Genomic DNA, 18,935 nt, shown 5'->3' on the forward strand with positions numbered 1-18,935 from the left:
TTACCCATGTCTATGTATCTGTATTCATAGATTTTGAAGATATCCAATAATATCTATCTTCTCCTCTTCAACTGCCTCATTATATAACTAAGAAAAGTGGTACCCCTCAAAATAAATTTATCTTTTATGCTTGTTTTACAAATTAGAAAAATAAAAATAAGCAGTACACTTAATGTGTTCTAAGTTACTTATAGCTTCCCTTTTATGATAATTTGAATGGAAATAAAGACAGAGTCATGATAATAGTTGAAGATGGGATAAAATATTAGATTGTGTTTTGAAAATGATAGGCAAAATAATGTAGAAACTTAAGTTATTTAACAGTGGAACTCTTTTGTGTTTTAGTGTTTTTATATATCTGTTTAGTTATACATGGAGTATTCTAATAACTTTCTTCACTTTAAAATTAGCTCTATTACTAAATGCCTCTAGTGTAAGTTGTGAAAATATTCTTTATAGTTGTACAATACAGTGGTAATATTTTAATACCTACTTTTTTCTTTGGATGTTTCAGGTCATGGGAGATAATCTTCTATTGTCATCTGTCTTTCAGTTTTCTAGGAAAATAAGACAATCTATAGATAAAACAGCTGGAAAGATCAGGTACTTTCTGTTAACAGAGCATTCTTACTTTAACAGTTACCTCTTCCATTTTTGAAGCCTGCTACCACAGCTATAAGGGAACTAGTGAAAACATTGGAATTGATGTACTGTTGCCTTTACCATCCTCCTTACTTTTTAGATAGAATTAATGACAGTAAGTTAAACAAATGTCTTGGATAACCAGCCCATTGTAATCGAGAATTAACAGCTGTAATCACATAGATTCACTTTATTAATAACTAGAAACATTTTTCTTTCCACAGAATAATATTTTAAATTTACATAAGTATTAAGTTCTTTTGTAAGACCTCAGACTTTAGTACAGCATCATCTTTGTCACTGACTAAGGGTACAGTATGTGATCTCTTATAAGACTTGGGAAATTTATGAACAGCTACAGACTGGAGTTTTAGTTACACATTTTAAAATACCTTTCATTATTTCTTTCAAATTATAATAATGTTTTCGATATCTAAGCCCTTCACTAGCCTGAATCTTGTACATAGGGGACTGTATTATGTTGAGATTACATCCTTCATTTCCTTACATGAGAAACGTATGTCATCATTTGTTGAAATGAATAATTGAAAGAAATGGCTTTGGGTTTTTTTTGTTTTGTTTTGTTTTGCTTGACTATTCTTAGAAAAGAGTCATTGAAAAGAGAGATGGAAAAAGTCAGGACTTTATTACTGAGCTTTTGGGGAGTGAAAAAGGTAAAAGAAAACAGGATCTAGTAAGATGTAGAGAAAAGAGGGATAGCCTAAATAGCAGAAGACTGAGAGTATGTCTCTGCCTTGCTACTCTTCTGTGACCTGGAACAAGCTGCTCGCTGTCTTCTGGCCCCAGCTGCATCATCTTGAGGAGGACAACATATACTTTCACTGACTACTCAGAGAGCCATTGTAAGGAAAAGAGAATGAAATCTTCATTTGTGAACACATATACGTAGCATTTCTATTTGTTTAACTGTAATACTATACCCCTCTTTGCTTTTGTTGGTTTTTCTCAAAGTGAAATTTCCCATCTTTGGAATGCATAGTTAATCTTGGGGAAAATTTGTTCCACAATAAATACTTATCAAGTATTATTTTATAACTTTAAATTTATTAGTCATTCAAAATATTTAGAGTTAAAGCTTTTATCTAATAATACTTCAAAAATCCATTGACCAGCTTTATCTATTTCTAAGTTGTATAAATAAAATTTTTTCCTGTTTTATTTTTATTTTGAAACAGGGCCTTGCTAGGTTGATAAGACTCTCACTATTTGCTGAGGTTGTCCTCAAACCTGTGATCCTCCTGTCTCAGCCTCCCAAGTACTGAGAGAGTGCACCATCATTCCATGGCTGCATTAAAAATTTTAAATATGAAATCAGGTCTGAACATGGTTTTTGAATTATAATCCATAAAAATACAATTTTTATATTGCATACATACTGAAATAATGCATTCATCGGTGTTTCATTAGTATAATAACCATGGAAACACATTCAACATCACTTTTGTTGAATGGTAAGGTTAATTATCTAGTTTAACAGAAACCATTAAAATAATTTTTTCAAAATTTTTTTTTTCTAAATATTATGATTAAGGTGTTTTTTTTCTTTGTTGTGGAACTTTGGATTGAACTTCAGGGCCTTCTACCTTCGAGCTACATCCTCAACCCTATTTTTTATTGTTTGAGTCTGAGTTTCACTAAGGTGTAGAGGGCCTCACTGCGTAGCCAAGGCTGGCCGCAAACCTTTGATTTTCTTGTACTCTGAAGTAGTAGGCTTACAAATGTGCACCACCATGCCGGGCTAAATTCTTTAACAACAGACATTTAGAAAATGTAAAAGCAGCTGGGAGTGGTGGTACATGCTTGTAAACCCAGCGCTTGGGAGGCTGAGGCAGGAGGATCGCACAGGTTCAAAGCCAGCCTCAGCTACTTAGTGAGGCTCTCAGCAGCTTAGTGAGACCATGTTTCCAAATAAAATATAAAATAGGTCTGGGAGTATAGCACGGAGATAGAAACCCCCTGGGTTACACCCCCAGTACCACCAAAAAAAAAAAAAAAAGAAAAAAGAAAATGTAAAAGCATTTTGTAGCATAGATTAGGTTGAGGGGTTTTTTGGGGTTTTTTTGTTTGTTTGTTTGTTTGTCCTGAGGATGGAACCCATAGGCCTTCTGCCCCTGGGCTACACCCCAGCCCTGTTTTTATTTTTTATTTTGAAATAGAGTCTCACAGCCAGGCCTGGTGGTGCATGCTTATAATTCCAGCATTTGGGAAGCTGAGACAGGAGGATCCAGGTTCACAGCCGGCCTCAGATACTTAGTGAGGCCCTCTGCAACTCAGTGAGAACCTGTTTCAAAATAAAGAATAAAAAATAGGGCTGGGGTTGTAGTTCAGAGGTAGATTATCCCTGGCTTCCATCCCCAGTACCATACGAGAGAGAGAGAGAGAGAGAGAGAGAGAGAGAGAGAGAGAGAGAGAGAGAGAAAAGGGTTTCACAAAGTTGCTGATGCTGGCTTTGAACCTGTGTTCTTCCCATCTCAGCCTCCCAAGTACTAAGATTACAAGCATGCACCACCATGCCTGGAGAGTTTTATTTTATATCCTGAGTTTATATCTTTATATTCTTTAAAAATGTACCATATCCTCTCCTCACTTTGTCTTCTAGAAGAATAGTTATCTAAATTTCTTGTTAACAAAAATAGTGTAATCTGCAGTGTCTAATCCTGGTTTTCTATTTTTAACTGTTACATTTTTAATAAAGTAATTTATGAGCTAAAAACAAGTATATTGCTGGCCATGGTGGTGTGCTCCTGTAATCCCAGTACTTTGGAAGCTGAGACAGGAAGATCACATGTTTAATTAAGACCATCTTCAGCTACTTAGCAAGACCATATTTCAAAACAAAAAATAACAAGGGCTAGGGGTTTAGCTCAGTACAGCATGCTTGTATGTTCTGCCACTGAGTTCAGTATACACACACCCCAAAAAAAAAAAAAATCCAGAAACATACACATATGCATATCATGTGTGTTTCTGTATATGTGTGCCTCTTCCCTATAGCCTCATTTCTCTCAAAAGTCGTACAAAAGGGATCATCAAAGCCAGGTATGGTGATGCACACTTGTAATCCCAGTATTTGGTAGGCTGAGACGGGAGGATTGCAGGTTTGCAGCCAGCCTCAGCTACTTAGGCCCTCCACGACCATGTGGAATAAGAATATATAATATATATAGTAAATGCATTCTAGGTGTACTTCATAATTAGACACCAGCAAAATAAAGACCTTTGCTTGCATGGGATATGCATTCTGGCTTATTTATTTGAATGAGTCACCTTGGGGTGTTTCTGTGGCCTGATTTGTTTTGGTTTCATTATTTCATTTGCATACCCCAATCAATATCTTTTTTTTTTTATTTTTATTTTTTACTTTTGGTGGTACTGGGGTTCCTGAAAGCCCTTCTACCTTCGGGCTACACTCCCAGACCTATTTAAGTTTGGAAACAGGGTCTCTTAAGCCAGCGTGGCTGGCTTTGAACTTGAGCGATCCTCCTGTATCCGCCTCCCAAACGCGGGGATTACAAGCGTGCGCCACCATGCCCGGCTCCTTTTTATTTTTAAAATCACTAGTTACATGGAAAAAATAAAAATATTAATTTCAATTAAGTAAATTGAGCCCTTATAAAATTTTAAAAGTTAGGACTCATAATTGGTTTTAGAGAAATTAGTTGCATGCTATTTATAGACATTGATTTGGGGAAGTCTGGTTGAGCTTATAAGTGATTCTGTTGTTTTTATTCTACTCATGTTAAGTGAGTAAATGATCACACTCTGATGCCATGTGAGATGAGGTGTGTTCTCCCTCAGTGGTCTCATCAGTCTGTCTCCTTAAGTAGGCGAGTTCCACTTCATCATCACAACCCACCCTCCAGTGTACCTGCAGTATGTGGCCCAGGACTTGTGCAATTTGCTTTGTGGGAGAGCACAACTGTATTTGTAGAAGGAAAAAATTAAGCTTAGCTGACTAGTGATTACACTTGAATGAGCATCCATAGGCCCCAGTCATGTACCTGCTTCTCGATGCCAGGAGTCACACCTCCAGGTTGGCTTAAGTGTTCAGTGTAGTTAAAAGACATATATAATATTAGGATTTTAATTCATTTCTACTAAAATTATATTCCAAAATGGGGGCATTATAGATAGATTATTAACCAAGGAATAAGTAAATGAAATAAACACTGGTTAAAATCATCTTATGTAGTAATTGGGCTGGGGATATTGCTCAGTAGTAGAATGCTTGCTATCACATCACATGCTAGGCCCTAAGATTCAACCCCTAGCATAGCCAAAAAATAAAAATTTTATTTAAGAATACTTTTTAGATTGGGGAAGAACTAAATGAGTGTTGTGTGCATGTATGCCTGTACCATCTTGTACCCCATTAAGATGTTTGACTACAATGTACCAATAAAAATAAAAAAAAATAGAAGCCGGGCATGGAGGCACATACTTGTAAATCTAGCACCCGGAAGGCTGAGACCGGAGGGTCACAGTTTGAAGTCAGCCTCAGCTACTTAGGGAGGCCCTTTGCAACTCAGTGAGACCCTGTTTCAAAATAAAGAATAAAAAGTAGAACTAGGCATGTAGCTTGGAAGTAGAATGCCCCTGGGTTCCATCCCCAGTGCTGAAAAAAAAAAAAAAAAAAAAAAAAAATTTAAAAAAAGAATAAAGTTTGCAGGTTCATTCATTGAATGAATGATTTGTTATTTGTCCAACACTGTTTTGGATGCCCTCACACTTGCATGCAGAAGGCAGTAGGCTGGTGATTACAATTTAGTGTAGTCAGGGTAGAAAGGGAAATATAGGATAAGCTACTGTGGAACCCATATCAAGGTTCCTTAGTGAAATCCAGAGAATAGTTTTTGGAGAAGTTGCCATGCAATTTAAGTCCTGAGGGATTAGGGATAGGCAGTAGGACAGTCTGGGTTAGGGAGAACTTGATAAGGAATTCAGCAATTTAAAAAAGCTATAGAAAACGAATATATCAAGTGATTCTTTGGATACACTTAACGTTATCCATAAAAATATCATGAGAGCCAGGCGTGGTGGCGCACAATTGTAATCCCCGCACTTGGGAGGCAGAGACAGGAGGATCATGCAGGTTTGAAGCCAGCCCTGCTGGCTTAAGAGACCCTGTTTCCAAATAAAAAAGTATAAAATAGGTCTGGGAGTGTAGCCCGGAGGTAGAAGGGTTTCCAGGAACCCCAGTACCACCAAATTACATATATATATATATATATATATATATATATAAATCATGAGAGTCTCATTGCTTAGCCATATGGTTGCTGGAAAATGTTGGTTTCTCCTTTTCCTGTGAATGAATATACCATGTTATTTCATCCCACCCACTGAAGTACAAGTCCTCTTTCCCTAATCCTAGATCCTTACCATTTATTCATTCAACAGATTGTCATAAACTTCTTGCATTGTACCATTCTCTCATACATGCTGAATACCACACAGCATCTTTCTCACAGTCTGCACTGAAGTCACCCTTAGTCTTCCCCAAAGAGAAAGAACTTTTTTGTGTGGTACTGGGGATTGAACCTAGGGGCATTCTACCTCTGAGCTATACCTCCAGCCCTATTTTTTTATTCTTTCTTTTATTTTTTATTCTTTCTTTTTATTCTTTATTTTGAAACAGGGTCTCAGTAAGTTGTGGAGGACCTCACTAAATAGCTGAGGCTAGCTGTGAACCTGTGATCCTCCTGTCTCAACCTCCCAAGTACTGGGATTATAAGCATGTACCACCACACCCAGCTGTGAAATAACTTTTGTAACTTTGGCAGTTAGTTAGAATTGAGACCAAAGAACACATTGATTGATTGGTTGACTGATTGATCAAGTGATTGACCAATTGACTATCTTAGTTGATCTCGACCGACTTTTCTGAGACTTTGCCTCCCATGTAGCAAGTGCCAAGGTACCTTAGGGAGTGATTGTCTTTAAGCTTTGTGCCAGAATTTACAAACTCAAATGCCTGCTAGGGTCAGTAAAAGTATTCATCTTTAAGTTATTTGAATACTTACTATGAACTCAATTTTAAAATATTTATGCAGGAACTCCTGTTTTATAACATTCTTGTACTTTATGTGGAAGTGACCCCTTCAAGTTGTGTAGCATGGTCTGTATCAGAGGACTGCCAGTTGCATGTGTGGAGGGACAGTGCTGGAGGAGAGATGATATAGGACTTAGCAAAGGCACTGAATTCAGACTTCCCCCCCCAAACCAGTGGTTTTACCAAACGAGATTTTAAGCTTTATAGTTAAATTATTGAAGGGAATAAATTTTGGAATTTAATGTGTTTTCTTGCTAAAGCTTAATTATTTTCTATGTGTAATGTTAATCTAAAAATAACTTTTTAGAAAATAATTTAATTAGTGCATTGTCGTTATATAACATAGTGAAATTCAAAATGATGCATTAAGCCAGGTGTGGTGGCACATGCCTGTAATTCCCACCCTTGGGAGACAGAGACAGGAGGATCTTGCAGGTTCAAAGCCAGCCTCACTGGCTTAAGAGACTCTGTTTCCAAATAAAAAAATAAAATAGATCTGGGAGTGTAGCCCAGAGGTAGAAGGGTTTCCAGGAACCCCAGTACCACCACCAAAAAAAAAAAAGCATTAATATATGCATACATCACTTGACTTTGAAAGATATGGTTTTTTTTTATGTGAAGTTATACTAATCAAATAAAAACAGTTCTAACCATTATAGACTGGTCCAGAGTAATTTCTTGATGTGTTTTTTGGTTTCCTTAATATTTTTTTATTTTTATTTTTTGCAATACTGGGGGTTGAACCCAAGAACATTCTACCTCCAAGCTACCACCCCAGCCCTATTTTTTTTTCTTTATTTTGAAACAGGGTCTCACTAAGTTGCAGAGTGTCTCACTAAATAGCTGAGGTTGGCAGTGAATCTGTGATTCTCCTATCTCAGCCTCCCAAGTACTGGAATTACAAGTGGATGCAACCATACCTGCCTTCCTTAAATATAATTATATATTAGAATTTACTTCCTAAAGCCAAAATGATGGGTTTATCTTTATTAATCCCTACCATAATATTTATAAATTATCTTTTAAAGTAAGTTCTTCAAAGAGGATTATTTTTTCCAGTGAAGACTTTAACCATGCTCGGCCATTTTCACTACAAGTGAACCATCTCTGGCTTAATATTTTTTAAAGCACAGGCATAATACTCAGTAAATATCTTCTGGCAAAAGCTATGATTCTTTAGTGCCACCTGGTGAAGCGTGGGCATTCTTCATTGTGCAAGGCCATCATGTTTCTGAATTGGTCCATCAAGTCATTTTTTAATTTCTCAGACCCAGTACTGCAAGGGCTCTTAAGAGAACATAATGGCCTTGTATTGTGGCACACTCCTGTAATCCCAGTACTTGGGAGGCAGAGGTTGGATTGCAGGTTCGCTGCCGACCTCAACTACTTAGTAAAGCTCTCAGCAACTTAGTAAGACCCTGTTTTAAAAATAAAGAATACCCGGGTGTGGTGGTGCACACTTGTAATCCCCATGCTTGGGAGGCAGAGACAGGAGGATTGTGCAGGTTCAAAGTCAACCTCGCTGGCTTAAGAGACCCTCTTTCCAAATAAAAATACAAAAAATAGGTGTCTGGGAGTGTAGCCCAGAGGTAGAAGGGTTTCCAGGAACCCCAGTACCACCAAAAAACAAATAAAATTTTAAAAAATAAAAATAAAGAATAAAAAATAGGGCTGGGGTATATCTCGGTGCTAGAATACCCCTGGGTTCAATCCCCAGTACCACAAAAATAAATAAATAAACCAAACAAACATAATAATTTGGTTCATCTTTAATATCATATTTCTTAGAGTAACAGCTCTAGAAAGATGGGTGGCAATGATGTGTAGTCTTTTGAGTTTAGAAAACGCAATAATACATCAAAAGAATATTCCTTTATTTTATTTTTTATGTGGATCATATTGAAAATGGCAAACATTCAGACAGTGCTTGGTGCCCCCTTTTCCCCTGCCCCCTAATGATGAGTGTCCAGGTTAACCATGCTATGTTCACACTTTTACACATATTCAAATGTAGCTCCTCCATTAATCAACCTCAGCCTTCTTCCTCCCCTCCCCTTCCATTCTAGTTTGGCTGAGTTTCCCTCTCCATTATCTAGAGTCCTTCCGGTATTCCTAATACTCCCTAGTTTGGGCATATTAGAGAAAACACATGTCCCTTCTCTTTCTGTCCTTGGCTGATCTCACTTAACATAACATTCTCCAGGTCTTTCCTTCTTCTTGCGAATGGCATGATTTTGTTCTTCTTTATTGCAGAGTAGAATTTTTTAAAATTTTTTATTGGTGCATTATATTCATACATCATATTGGGGTAAAAAAAAGTGTGTGTACATACATGTACACATCACTGATTTAACCCCTACCCAATTCCCACCCCATTCCCTCTCCTTTTTCCCTTGTTTGGCTTAGTATTTGACTTCGCTATGCTTAAGTACATTGTGTTTTAGAGATTTTCCTTCTCCCCCCCTCCTTTATCCTCATTTAGGTTGTCTTGTTTGCTTCTCTATAGGATTTCCTTTTTCATCTAGAGTTCCTCCTATGACCCATTTCTTCTTAGCTTTCACATATTAGGGAAAGCATCTTATTTCTTATTTTTTGTGACGGACTAATCTCACTTAGCATTATGTCTTCCAGTTCCATCCATTTTCCTGAAAATGATGTAATTGAGTTTTTTTAATGGCTGAGTAAAATTCCATTGTGTACATATCCCACAGTTTTGTAATCCATTCATCTGTTGATGGACATCTTGGCTGGTTCTATAGTTTGGCTATGGTGAATTGTGCAGCTATAAACATAGATACACATGCATTAGTTTGGTATTTGGCTTCCTATCTTTTGGGTACATACCCAGAAGTGGTATTGCTGGATCAAATGGTAGATTTGTTCCCATTCTTCTGAGGATTCTCCATGCCGTTTTCCAAAGTGGTTGCACTAATTTGCAATCCCACCAACAGTGTTTTAGAGTTCCCACTTCTCCACATCCTCGCCAGCATCTGTTGTTGTTTGTATTTTGAATGATTGCCATTCTAGTTGGAGTTAGGTGAAATCAGGGTAGTTTTGATTTGCATCTCTCTGATTGCCAGTGATGTTGAGCATTTCTTCAAGAATTTATTGGCCATTTGAATTTCTTCTTTTGTGAAGTGTGTATTTAATTCACTTGCCCATTTTGTTATTGCATGCTTTGTTTTCTTAGTGTTGAGTTTCTTGAGTTCTCTTTATATTCTAGATATTAGTCCTCTATCGGTGGTGTAGGTGGCAAAAATCTTCTCCCATTCTGTTGGCTCTTGATTGAGGTTCTTGACAGTTTCCTTTGCTGAACAGAAGCTCTTCAGTTTCATGCAATCTCATGTATTGATTTTGCGTTTTAATCTATTGTACCTTTGGGGTCTTATTTTCTGCATATGGTTAACCAGTTTTGCCGACACCATTTGTTGAACAGGCTATCTTTTTACCAGTGTATGTTTTTGGCCCCTTTGTCAAAATTCAATTGCCTGAAAGTGTATGGACTTACTTCTGGGTCTTCTATTCTGCTCCATTGGTCTATGTATCTGTTTTTGTGCCAGTACCATGCTGTTTTTATTACAGTGGCTTTGTAGTATAGTTTAAAGTCAGGTATTGTGATTCCTCCTGCATAGTTTTTGTTGCTGAGAACTACTTTGGCTATTCTGGGCTTTTCTTTATTCCAAATAAATTTAAGGACTGATTTTCTATGTCTGTGAGGAATGATCTTGGTAGTTTAATGGGCATTGCATTAAATCTGTAGATCACTTTTGGAAGGATGGCCATTTTAATGATATTTATTCTGCAATTCCATGAACATGGAAGATCTTTACATCTTCTAAGATCTCCGATTTCTTTTTTCAGTGTTTTATAATTTTCTTTGCAGAGATCTTTTACCTCCTTGGTTACGTTTATTCCTAAGTACTTTTTTTTTGTGTGTGGAAGATCCTGTTTTTTGTGGAAGTGTTTTCTGAATTTCTTTTTCAGTGGATTTATGGTTGGTGTACAGGAAAGCTTCTGATTTTTTTTTTTTTTTTTTTTTGGTGGTACTGGGGTTCCTGGAAGCCCTTCTACCTCCGGGCTACACTCCCAGACCTATTTTTACATTTTTATTTGGAAACAGGGTTTCCTACACCAGCGCACGCTGCTGGCTTCGAACCATCGCGATCCTCCTGTCTCTGCCTCTCACTTGCGGGGATTACAAGCATGCGCCACCATGCCCGGCAGCTTCTGATTTTTTAAGATTGATTTTGTATCCAGATACTTTGCTGAATTTGTTGATCAGTTCTATAAGCCTTTTAGTTGAGTTTGTTGGTTTTTCTAAATATAGTATCATGTTATCTGCAAATAGTGAAAGTTTGAGTTCTTCTTTTCCTATGTGTACTCCTATGATTTCCATTTCTTGCCCTAATTGCTCTGGCTAGAGTCTCTAGTACTATATTGAACAGAAGTGGTGATAATGGATATCCTTGTCTTGTTCCTGTTTTTAGAGGGAACTCTTGAAGTTTTTCCCCATTTAATATGATGTTGGCTGTGGGCTTATTGAAGATTGCCTTAATGATGTTGAGATATGTTCCTTCTATTCCAATTCTCTGCAGTGCTTTTATCATAAATGGATGTTGGATTTTATCAAATGCTTTTTCAGCATCTATTGAAATGATCATGTGATTTTTGTCTTTGATTCTGTTTATATGGTGAATTACATGCATTGATTTTTGTATGTTGAACCAGCCTTGCATCCCTGGGATGAACCCTACCTAGTCATGGTGTATGATTTTCTTTATGTGGTTTTGAATGTGTGTCTCTAGTGTTTTCTTCAATAGTTTTGCATCCAAGTTCATCAGAGATATAGGCCTGTACTTTTCCTTCCTTAAACTGTCTTTATTTGGTTTGGGTATTAGCATGATGTTGGCTTCATAGAATGTATTTGGGAGAGTCCCGGTTTTTTCTATTTCACGAAATAGTTTGAGGAGTATTGGGTTTAGCTCTTCTATAAAGGTTTTATAAAATTCACTTGGGAAACCATCTGGTCCTGGGCTTTTCTTTCATGGTAAGCTCTTTATTGCTGTTTCAATCTCTTTGATTGTTAATGGTTGGTTTAAGTGTTCTATATCTTCTTGACTCAGTTTAGGAAGGTTGTATTTATCTAGGAAGTTGTCGATTTCCTCCAGATTTTCCATTTTGTTTGGAGTATAGTTTTTCAAAGTAGTTTCTGATAATCCTCAGGATTTCTACACTGTCAGTAGTAATGTCTCCTTTTTCATCTCTTATCTTCATAATTTGGGTCAATTCTCTCTTTTTTTTAGTTAGGTTGGCTAGTGGTTTATCTATCTTGTTAATTTTTTTCAAGAAAAAAATTTGTTGATTTTCTGTATTTTTTTTATTCTCTACTTCATTAATTTCTGCTCTGATTTTAATTATTTCCTGTCTTCTGCTGGCTTTGGGCTTCAATTGTTCCTGCTTTTCAAGGGCTTTGAGGTGTGTTGTTAGGTAATTTATTTTAAGATTTTCTGTTTTTCTAATGTGAGCACTCAGAGCTATAAATTTTCCTCTTAATACTGCCTTCAAAGTGTCCCAGAGGTTTTGATATGTTGTATCTCTATTTTTGATTGCTTCTAGAAATTTCTTGATTTCACCTCTTACATCTTTTATGATCCATTCTTCATTCAGAAGTGTGGTGTTCAGTCTCTACATGTTTATGTTGTTTTTCTGGGTCTTCTTATAGTTGATTTCTAGTTTCATTCCATTATGGTCTGAAATGACACAGGGAAGTATGTAACATTTTTTAAATTTGGTAGTGCTCATTTTCTATCCCAGGATGTGATCTTCTCTTTTGGAGAAGGTTCTGTGAGCAGCTGAGAAAAATGTAAACTCCTCTGTTGTTGGGTGAAATATTCTATATGTGTCAAATAGGTCCATTTGATTAATGGCGTTCTCTAGTCTGAGACATCTTTACTGACCTTTTGTCTGGAAGATCGGTCTAATGTTGTGAGAGGTGTGTTGAAGTCTCCCAGTATTATTGTATTGAGGTTTATGTGTGACTTCATGTCACAAAGAGTTTGATTTATGAAAGTATCTGCACCTATGTTTGGGGTATAGATGTTGATTATTGTTATTTTCTCTTGCTGGACAATTCCTTTTACCAGTAAAATATGACCTTCTTTGTCTCTTCTAATAAGTTTGGGTATTAAGTCTAACTTGTTTGATATCATAGTTGCTATTCCTGCTTGCCTTCGAGTTCCGTTAGCATGGATTACCTTGCCCCAGCCGTTTACCTTGAGTTTGTTCCTATCTTTACTTGTAAGGTGTGTTTTTTGTAAGCAGCAGATGGATGGATTCTGTTTTTTAATCCATTTTGCCATTTTATGTCTTTTTATTGGGGAGTTGAGGCCGTTTACATTCAGTGTGATTGTTGAGAGATAATTTTTAATTCCTAACATGTTAAGATTTTATTTCTGTTTGAGATACTGTTTATTCTTCTTTGTTTAGTTGTCTGTTGGATGGGAAATCTTGTTTCTTTGGTTCTGGCGTGTATTACCTATTTCTTCTTTGTAGTTAATCTCCTTGAGTATTTTCTCTAGCGCTGGTTTTGAAGACATACATTCCTTCAGTTTCTGTTTGTCATGGAAGCTATTTATTTCCCCATCTAATTTGATAGATACTTTTGCTGGGTAGGAAATTTTTGGCTGGAAGTTATTTTCTTTCAGAGTTTGGAATATGTTACTCCAAGCCCTTCTGGCTTTCCTGACTTGGTTTGAAAAGTCTGGAGTGATTCTAATTGGTTTGCCTCTGAATGTCACTTGGCCTTTTGTTTTTGTTGTCTTTAAGATTTTCTCCTTGGCTTCCATTTTAGTCATTTTGCCAATTATGTGGCATGGAGAACCTCTTCTCTGATCCTATCTAAAGGGAGTTCTATAAGTTTCCTGGACCTGTGTATCGACCTCTTGCTCTATGTTTGGAAATTTTTCTGCTATTCCTTGAGATTATTGATCCCTTTGGTTTCACCTTCTTTTCCTTCCTCTATTCCAATTATTCTTAGGTCAGCTTTCTTAAAATGGGCCCATATTTCTTCAATGTCAAATTTCAGCTGTCAGATTTTTTTTTTCTAAATCAGAAACTATGTGTTCATTTTTGGAGTGATCATCTTCTAGGAGCGAGATTCTATTCTCCTTGTGGTCTAATTGACTTTTTTATACTTTGAACTGAGGCCTTTACTTCAATGATTGCATCCTTTACTTATTTTAGACCCTCTCTGAATTCTTTTTGAAGGTCCTGTATTATTTCTACAGTTATATTCCTGATTTGATCTTCTGGAGATCTCTGAATTTCTGTGTTATCAGGTTGTGATGTTGTGGGGTTGTGGGCATTCATTGCTTCATTGTTATTCCTCTTTTCCATGATTTCAGAAGTTTGTGCCTTCTCTGGGTTCTTCCCTGGGTCTCTAAGACTTCACTTAGGGTGCTCTGGATCTTGAGTCTGTGCTAATCTCAGTTACCACCACTTTTTTACTGGTTTGTTTCACAAAGTCTCAGACCCAGGGAGTTAATTGAGGCTGTTTGAGACCGTGGGGGTGCCAGGCTGGATGTTTTCCCACGGGGAGCTGTGACTAGGGTGTGGTATCTCTGCCACCACTACTCCTTCTCTTGGTTGGACTGCAAAATCTCAGAGCCAGGGAGATTATCAAAGCTGCGCGAGTCCCTGGGGGTGCAGTAATAGGATTTCTCCTTTAGGGGCCGCAATTTGACTCACAATTGTTGAGTGCTCTGATCTGGAGCTGTTGCAGATTCGAGTACCACCCCTGGCAATATGGTGCCGCTGCCACACTCTCAGCCATGAAGCTGGCATATTTCTTTTCTTGTTTTGAGCTCTATTCTGAGTCCCTGGATGGCATGCTAATACTGGCCCCTGGGAGCTTTAGATACTCCTTGTGCTGTTAAAACTGCTGATTTATACCCGGTTATTCCGCAGCTGCTCACTTCAGCTCCCTGTCCACCATTCTTCTCTGGAGCCTGGTGGGTTGTTGAGTGCGCTGATCTGGAGCCGTCTGGTGTATTAGCCGCCACCGCCAGCAGTATGGTGCTGCTGTTGTGTCCTTGGCCGTGAGGCCGGCATGTCTCCTCTCTTGTTTTTTGCTCCGTTCTGAGTCCCCCCCTCCTCTATGAAGCCTGGTGCTGCGAGGGAAGATGGCGCCAGCGCGCCTCTGCCATGGCAATGTGGGCTGGTTTCTTTTCTGTTCTCTGGTTGTTCTTCTAGCCTTCTTTTTCTCTGTCCCTTGTATTTATAGTCTTTATTTCTCTGCTGATGGTGTTTTCTGGCTATGAAAAGCGCTGATTTTGTGTTAATAGAGATCGATTGTTAGTGGGACTCCTAAATGCCGCTTTTCTCGGTCACCATCTTCCTGGAAGTTCCCCCAAAAATATTCTTATACCAGATTCTGGGCCCATTATGATGCCTTTGTTAAACATGGTTTTATGTAATTGCAAATGTCCTAGACTTGATTTTATGTTGACAGATTTCATATTTTTAAATAAGGTAGACTTAACACATTGACTTTTGAAGAAATTCCAGTAAGAATATTCATTTACTACTTAGATATTAACCAGCTTCCAGTACTAGTAATAGTAGCTTACTTTCTTAATGTTGTACAGTTTTGATTTTTACAAATAAGGCATTTAAACTAGATTTGCAGGCTGATTCACTGAAGAAATTTTTAAAGAGACCTAAAGTGGTAGCTAGTATTTAGATCTTTCTAAAACTGCTGAATGATGTCTCAGATTTTGAAGTTTTAGAGAGAGGAGTATCTCTTATCTGAAAGGCAAATCAAAATTTTGTGGTAATTTTTTTTTTTTTTTTTTTTTTTTTTTTTGGTGGTGCTGGGGTTCCTGGAAGCCCTTCTACCTCTGGGCTACACTCCCAGACCTATTTTTACATTTTTATTTGGAAACAGGGTCTCCTCAGCCAGCGTGCGCGGCTGGCTTCGAACCTGCGCGATCCTCCTGTCTCTGCCTCCCAAGCGCGGGGATTACAAGCGTGCGCCACCACGCCCGGCATGTGGTAATTTTTAAGTTATTAGAATTTAGTTTTGCTGGGTGTGGTTGTGCATGTTTGTAATCCCAGCATTCAGAAGGCTGAGATGGGAGAATCACAGTTCGCTGACAGCCTCAGCTACTACTTAGTAGGCCCTTTTCAACTCAATGAGACCCTGTTTCAAAATAAAGACTAAAAAATAGGGCTGGGGGTGTAGCTTGGAGAGTGAATGCTCCTGGATTCTATCCCAGTACTGAAGAGAGAAAAAAAGAATTTAGTTTCAAGGCAGGTGTGGTGGCACATGCATGTCAGTACTTGGGAGGCTGAAATAGGATCACAGGTTCACAGCCAGCCTCAGCAATTTGTGAGGCCCTCTGTAACTTACAGAGACCTTGTTTGAAAATAAAGAATAAAATAGGTGTGGGGGTGTGTGGCTCGGAGGTAGAATGCCCCTATTTTTATCAAAAAGTTACGGTATCTTAACTCCTTAACTCTCAGTAGGTTTATGCAAATATACTAACATGAAATAAGATTTTCAAAGAATAGCATAGTACATTCTCTGATTTCCAGTCATTAGAAATATGTTTATGCTTTGTTCTTTCAGAAAGATTGCCTTTTCTTGAAAAAGGTTTTTTGTGTTTTGTTTTGTTTTGCTTTTTTTGTGGTACTGGGTGTGGAACCCAGGTTTTCTACCTCTGGGCTACACTCCTAGACCTATTTTATACTTTATTTGGAAACAAGGTGTCACTAAGTAGCTTCGAACCTTTGCCATCCTCCTGTCTCAGCCCCCCAAAGCACTGGGATTACAAGAGTGTGCCACCACACCCTACTCAAATAAAGACATTTTAACATAGTTGTTCATACTTAATTCATCCTATTTTCATTTAACTTTACTAAGCTGCATATATGCTATCAGAACAAAGTTGTGTTCTCTTTATTAGTAGCAGTTGTGCCAGTTGAGCTGCTTTTTCTGTGACAGGGTCTCACTGTGTTGTTGTTCAGGTTAGCAACTCATCATCCTTCTGCCTCAGCCCCCAAAGCAGCTCATAGCGGGTTATATTGTTAATTACAAATATTAAATTGGGAAGGCTGTATCATTAACTATGTTTATTTTACATTTGGTTTTCAGTGAAGAATGAGATAACCATTGAAGAGCTTGTGCATGCATTAATAACTGTCCAGTTGCCTTTTTCATGCCTGACTTTCACATAATTGAATTAATTGGTACTTTGGGTTCTCAGTTCATACTGATTGTTTGGTTTCTTCACTGTATAGCTTTAAAATAATATGTGGCTTTGGTATTATCATTGACAAAAATGTGAAAGTAAAATGCTTTTTTTTTAATTTATAGGATATTATTTAAAGACAAAGATCGGAACTGGGATGAAATAGAAAGCAAATTAAGAGCTGAAAGTGAAGTCCCTATCGTGAAAACCTCAAGCATGGTATGCTAATTGCCTTGAAGAGTAAGACATTTCAGTAGGAGGATTTTATTTTAAAGGGAAAATAACAAGTATTTTAAAGACATTTGTTAGTTTACTTTTGAAATAAAAATAGAAATGCAAAATTTTGGGAAGTTTTATTCCTTCAACTATCACAGGGTTTAACATGTTGCTTATGTCAGTGGTACAGAGGATATGAAGATGAAGGAACCTTGTGTGTTTCTCACTATTGCATATCTTGGGGGGGTGTGTGTGTGTGTGTGTGTGTGTGTGTGTGTGTGTCTGTGTGTGCTATTGGGGATTGAACCCAGGAACACTGCCCCTGATCTACTTCCCCAGCCCTACTTTATTTTTTATTTTGGTCTCATTAAGTTGCAGAGGGGATCACTAAATTGCTGAGGCTATCTTTGAACCTGCAATCCTCTTGGCTCAGCCTCCCAAGTACTGGGATTACAAATGTGTGCCACCATGCCCAGGCATATATCTTGTTCTTATACATTACAAATAAGCAATTTTGAAATAACCAAACTTAAATATTAAGTTGACATGAGTTTTTCTATATATATGTGTGTGTGTATATATATATTTGTGTGATTGTGAGTGTGTGTGTATGTGTCTTATTTTGTAGTCTCAGGGATTAAACTTAGGGGCATTCTACTTCCAAGCTACACCCCCCAGTCCTATTTTTATATTTTTATTTGGAAATAGGGTCTCTAAGTTGCTGAGGCTGGCTTTAACCTGTGATCCTCCTATCTCAGCCTGCCAGGTGCTGGGGTTACAGGCTGCACCACTGTGCCTGGCTGCATTATTTTCATTTACTATTAGTGTTTGTGTCCACCCCCCCCTTTTTTTTTAAAGAATCCATATAGATTTTAATTGCTCAGAGTACAACTCTAACATTGAGGTTGCAGCTTACACATTTTTCCAAAGAAAACCCTTAGGTACAACATTATTCCAAGATTGATCAATACACATTTTTCAAAACATTTTCTTCTATAGTAATAAATGACTTACTAAATATTCTAATTTTAAATCTTGTTTACTGGATATCATAATTATTTCATATCATTTGCTAATGATGCACCATGTAGATGAGGTTGTGTTCTAAATAGAATGTGAATAAAGTTCATTGGTTGTCATTTGAAAATGCTTTATTTAGGTAAGCTAATTTTTGTTATTGCTTTTCCTGCAGGAGATTTCATCTATTTTACAGGAGCTAAAAAGAGTTGAAAAGCAGTTACAAGGTAAATTTATTACTAAATTAGGTTTTAAGAGATAACAGTTAAGGACAAATGCATTCAAAAAGATATTTCTTGATATATTCTTATTTTGAGACAATACTTGATTAAACTTTATGATGTCATAAAAAGACAGCATTTTGCATATTCAAATTACCCATAAAAAGAAGTTTTAAAACTTGATATAGAAAGTTTAAAATAACGCCAGGCGTGGTGCCGCACACTTTTAATCCCTGCGCTTGGGAGGTGGAGACAGGAGGATCGCACAGGTTTGAAGCCAGCTGTGCTGGCTTAAGAGACCCTGTTTCCAAATTAAAAAGTATAAAATAGGTCTGGGAGTGTAGCCCGGAGGTAGAAGGGTTTCCAGGAACCCCAGTACCACCAAAAAAATAAAATTAAATAAAATAAATAAAAAGTTTAAAATATATTAAAGTTAAGCTCTTGAGCATATTTGAATGCTTAGATTTGACAATAGGCTAGATGTTATAAACTATTTTCAACATTATGTACAAATAA

At 37.3% G+C, this 18,935-nt stretch overlaps 1 protein-coding gene across 5 annotated transcripts in view; it reads left to right on the forward strand.

Annotated features, from left to right (window-relative positions):
* Window positions 1–18,935, forward strand: part of CEP170 (centrosomal protein 170) — a gene marked incomplete at both ends in the record, with an annotated part of 120,188 nt that overhangs the window by 99,075 nt on the left and 2,178 nt on the right. For all 5 annotated transcript variants that reach the window (XM_080699142.1, XM_080699143.1, XM_080699144.1 and 2 more), the window contains 3 exons: window positions 515–603; window positions 17,091–17,184; window positions 18,374–18,425. In XM_080699142.1, the coding sequence (XP_080555268.1) occupies window positions 515–603; window positions 17,091–17,184; window positions 18,374–18,425 (235 nt within the window). The remainder of the gene's footprint in view (window positions 1–514; window positions 604–17,090; window positions 17,185–18,373; window positions 18,426–18,935) is intronic.

The sequence above is a fragment of the Muscardinus avellanarius genome (genome assembly GCF_963383645.1).
Source record: "Muscardinus avellanarius genome assembly, chromosome: 7".
NCBI classification, from domain to species: Eukaryota; Metazoa; Chordata; class Mammalia; order Rodentia; family Gliridae; genus Muscardinus; species Muscardinus avellanarius.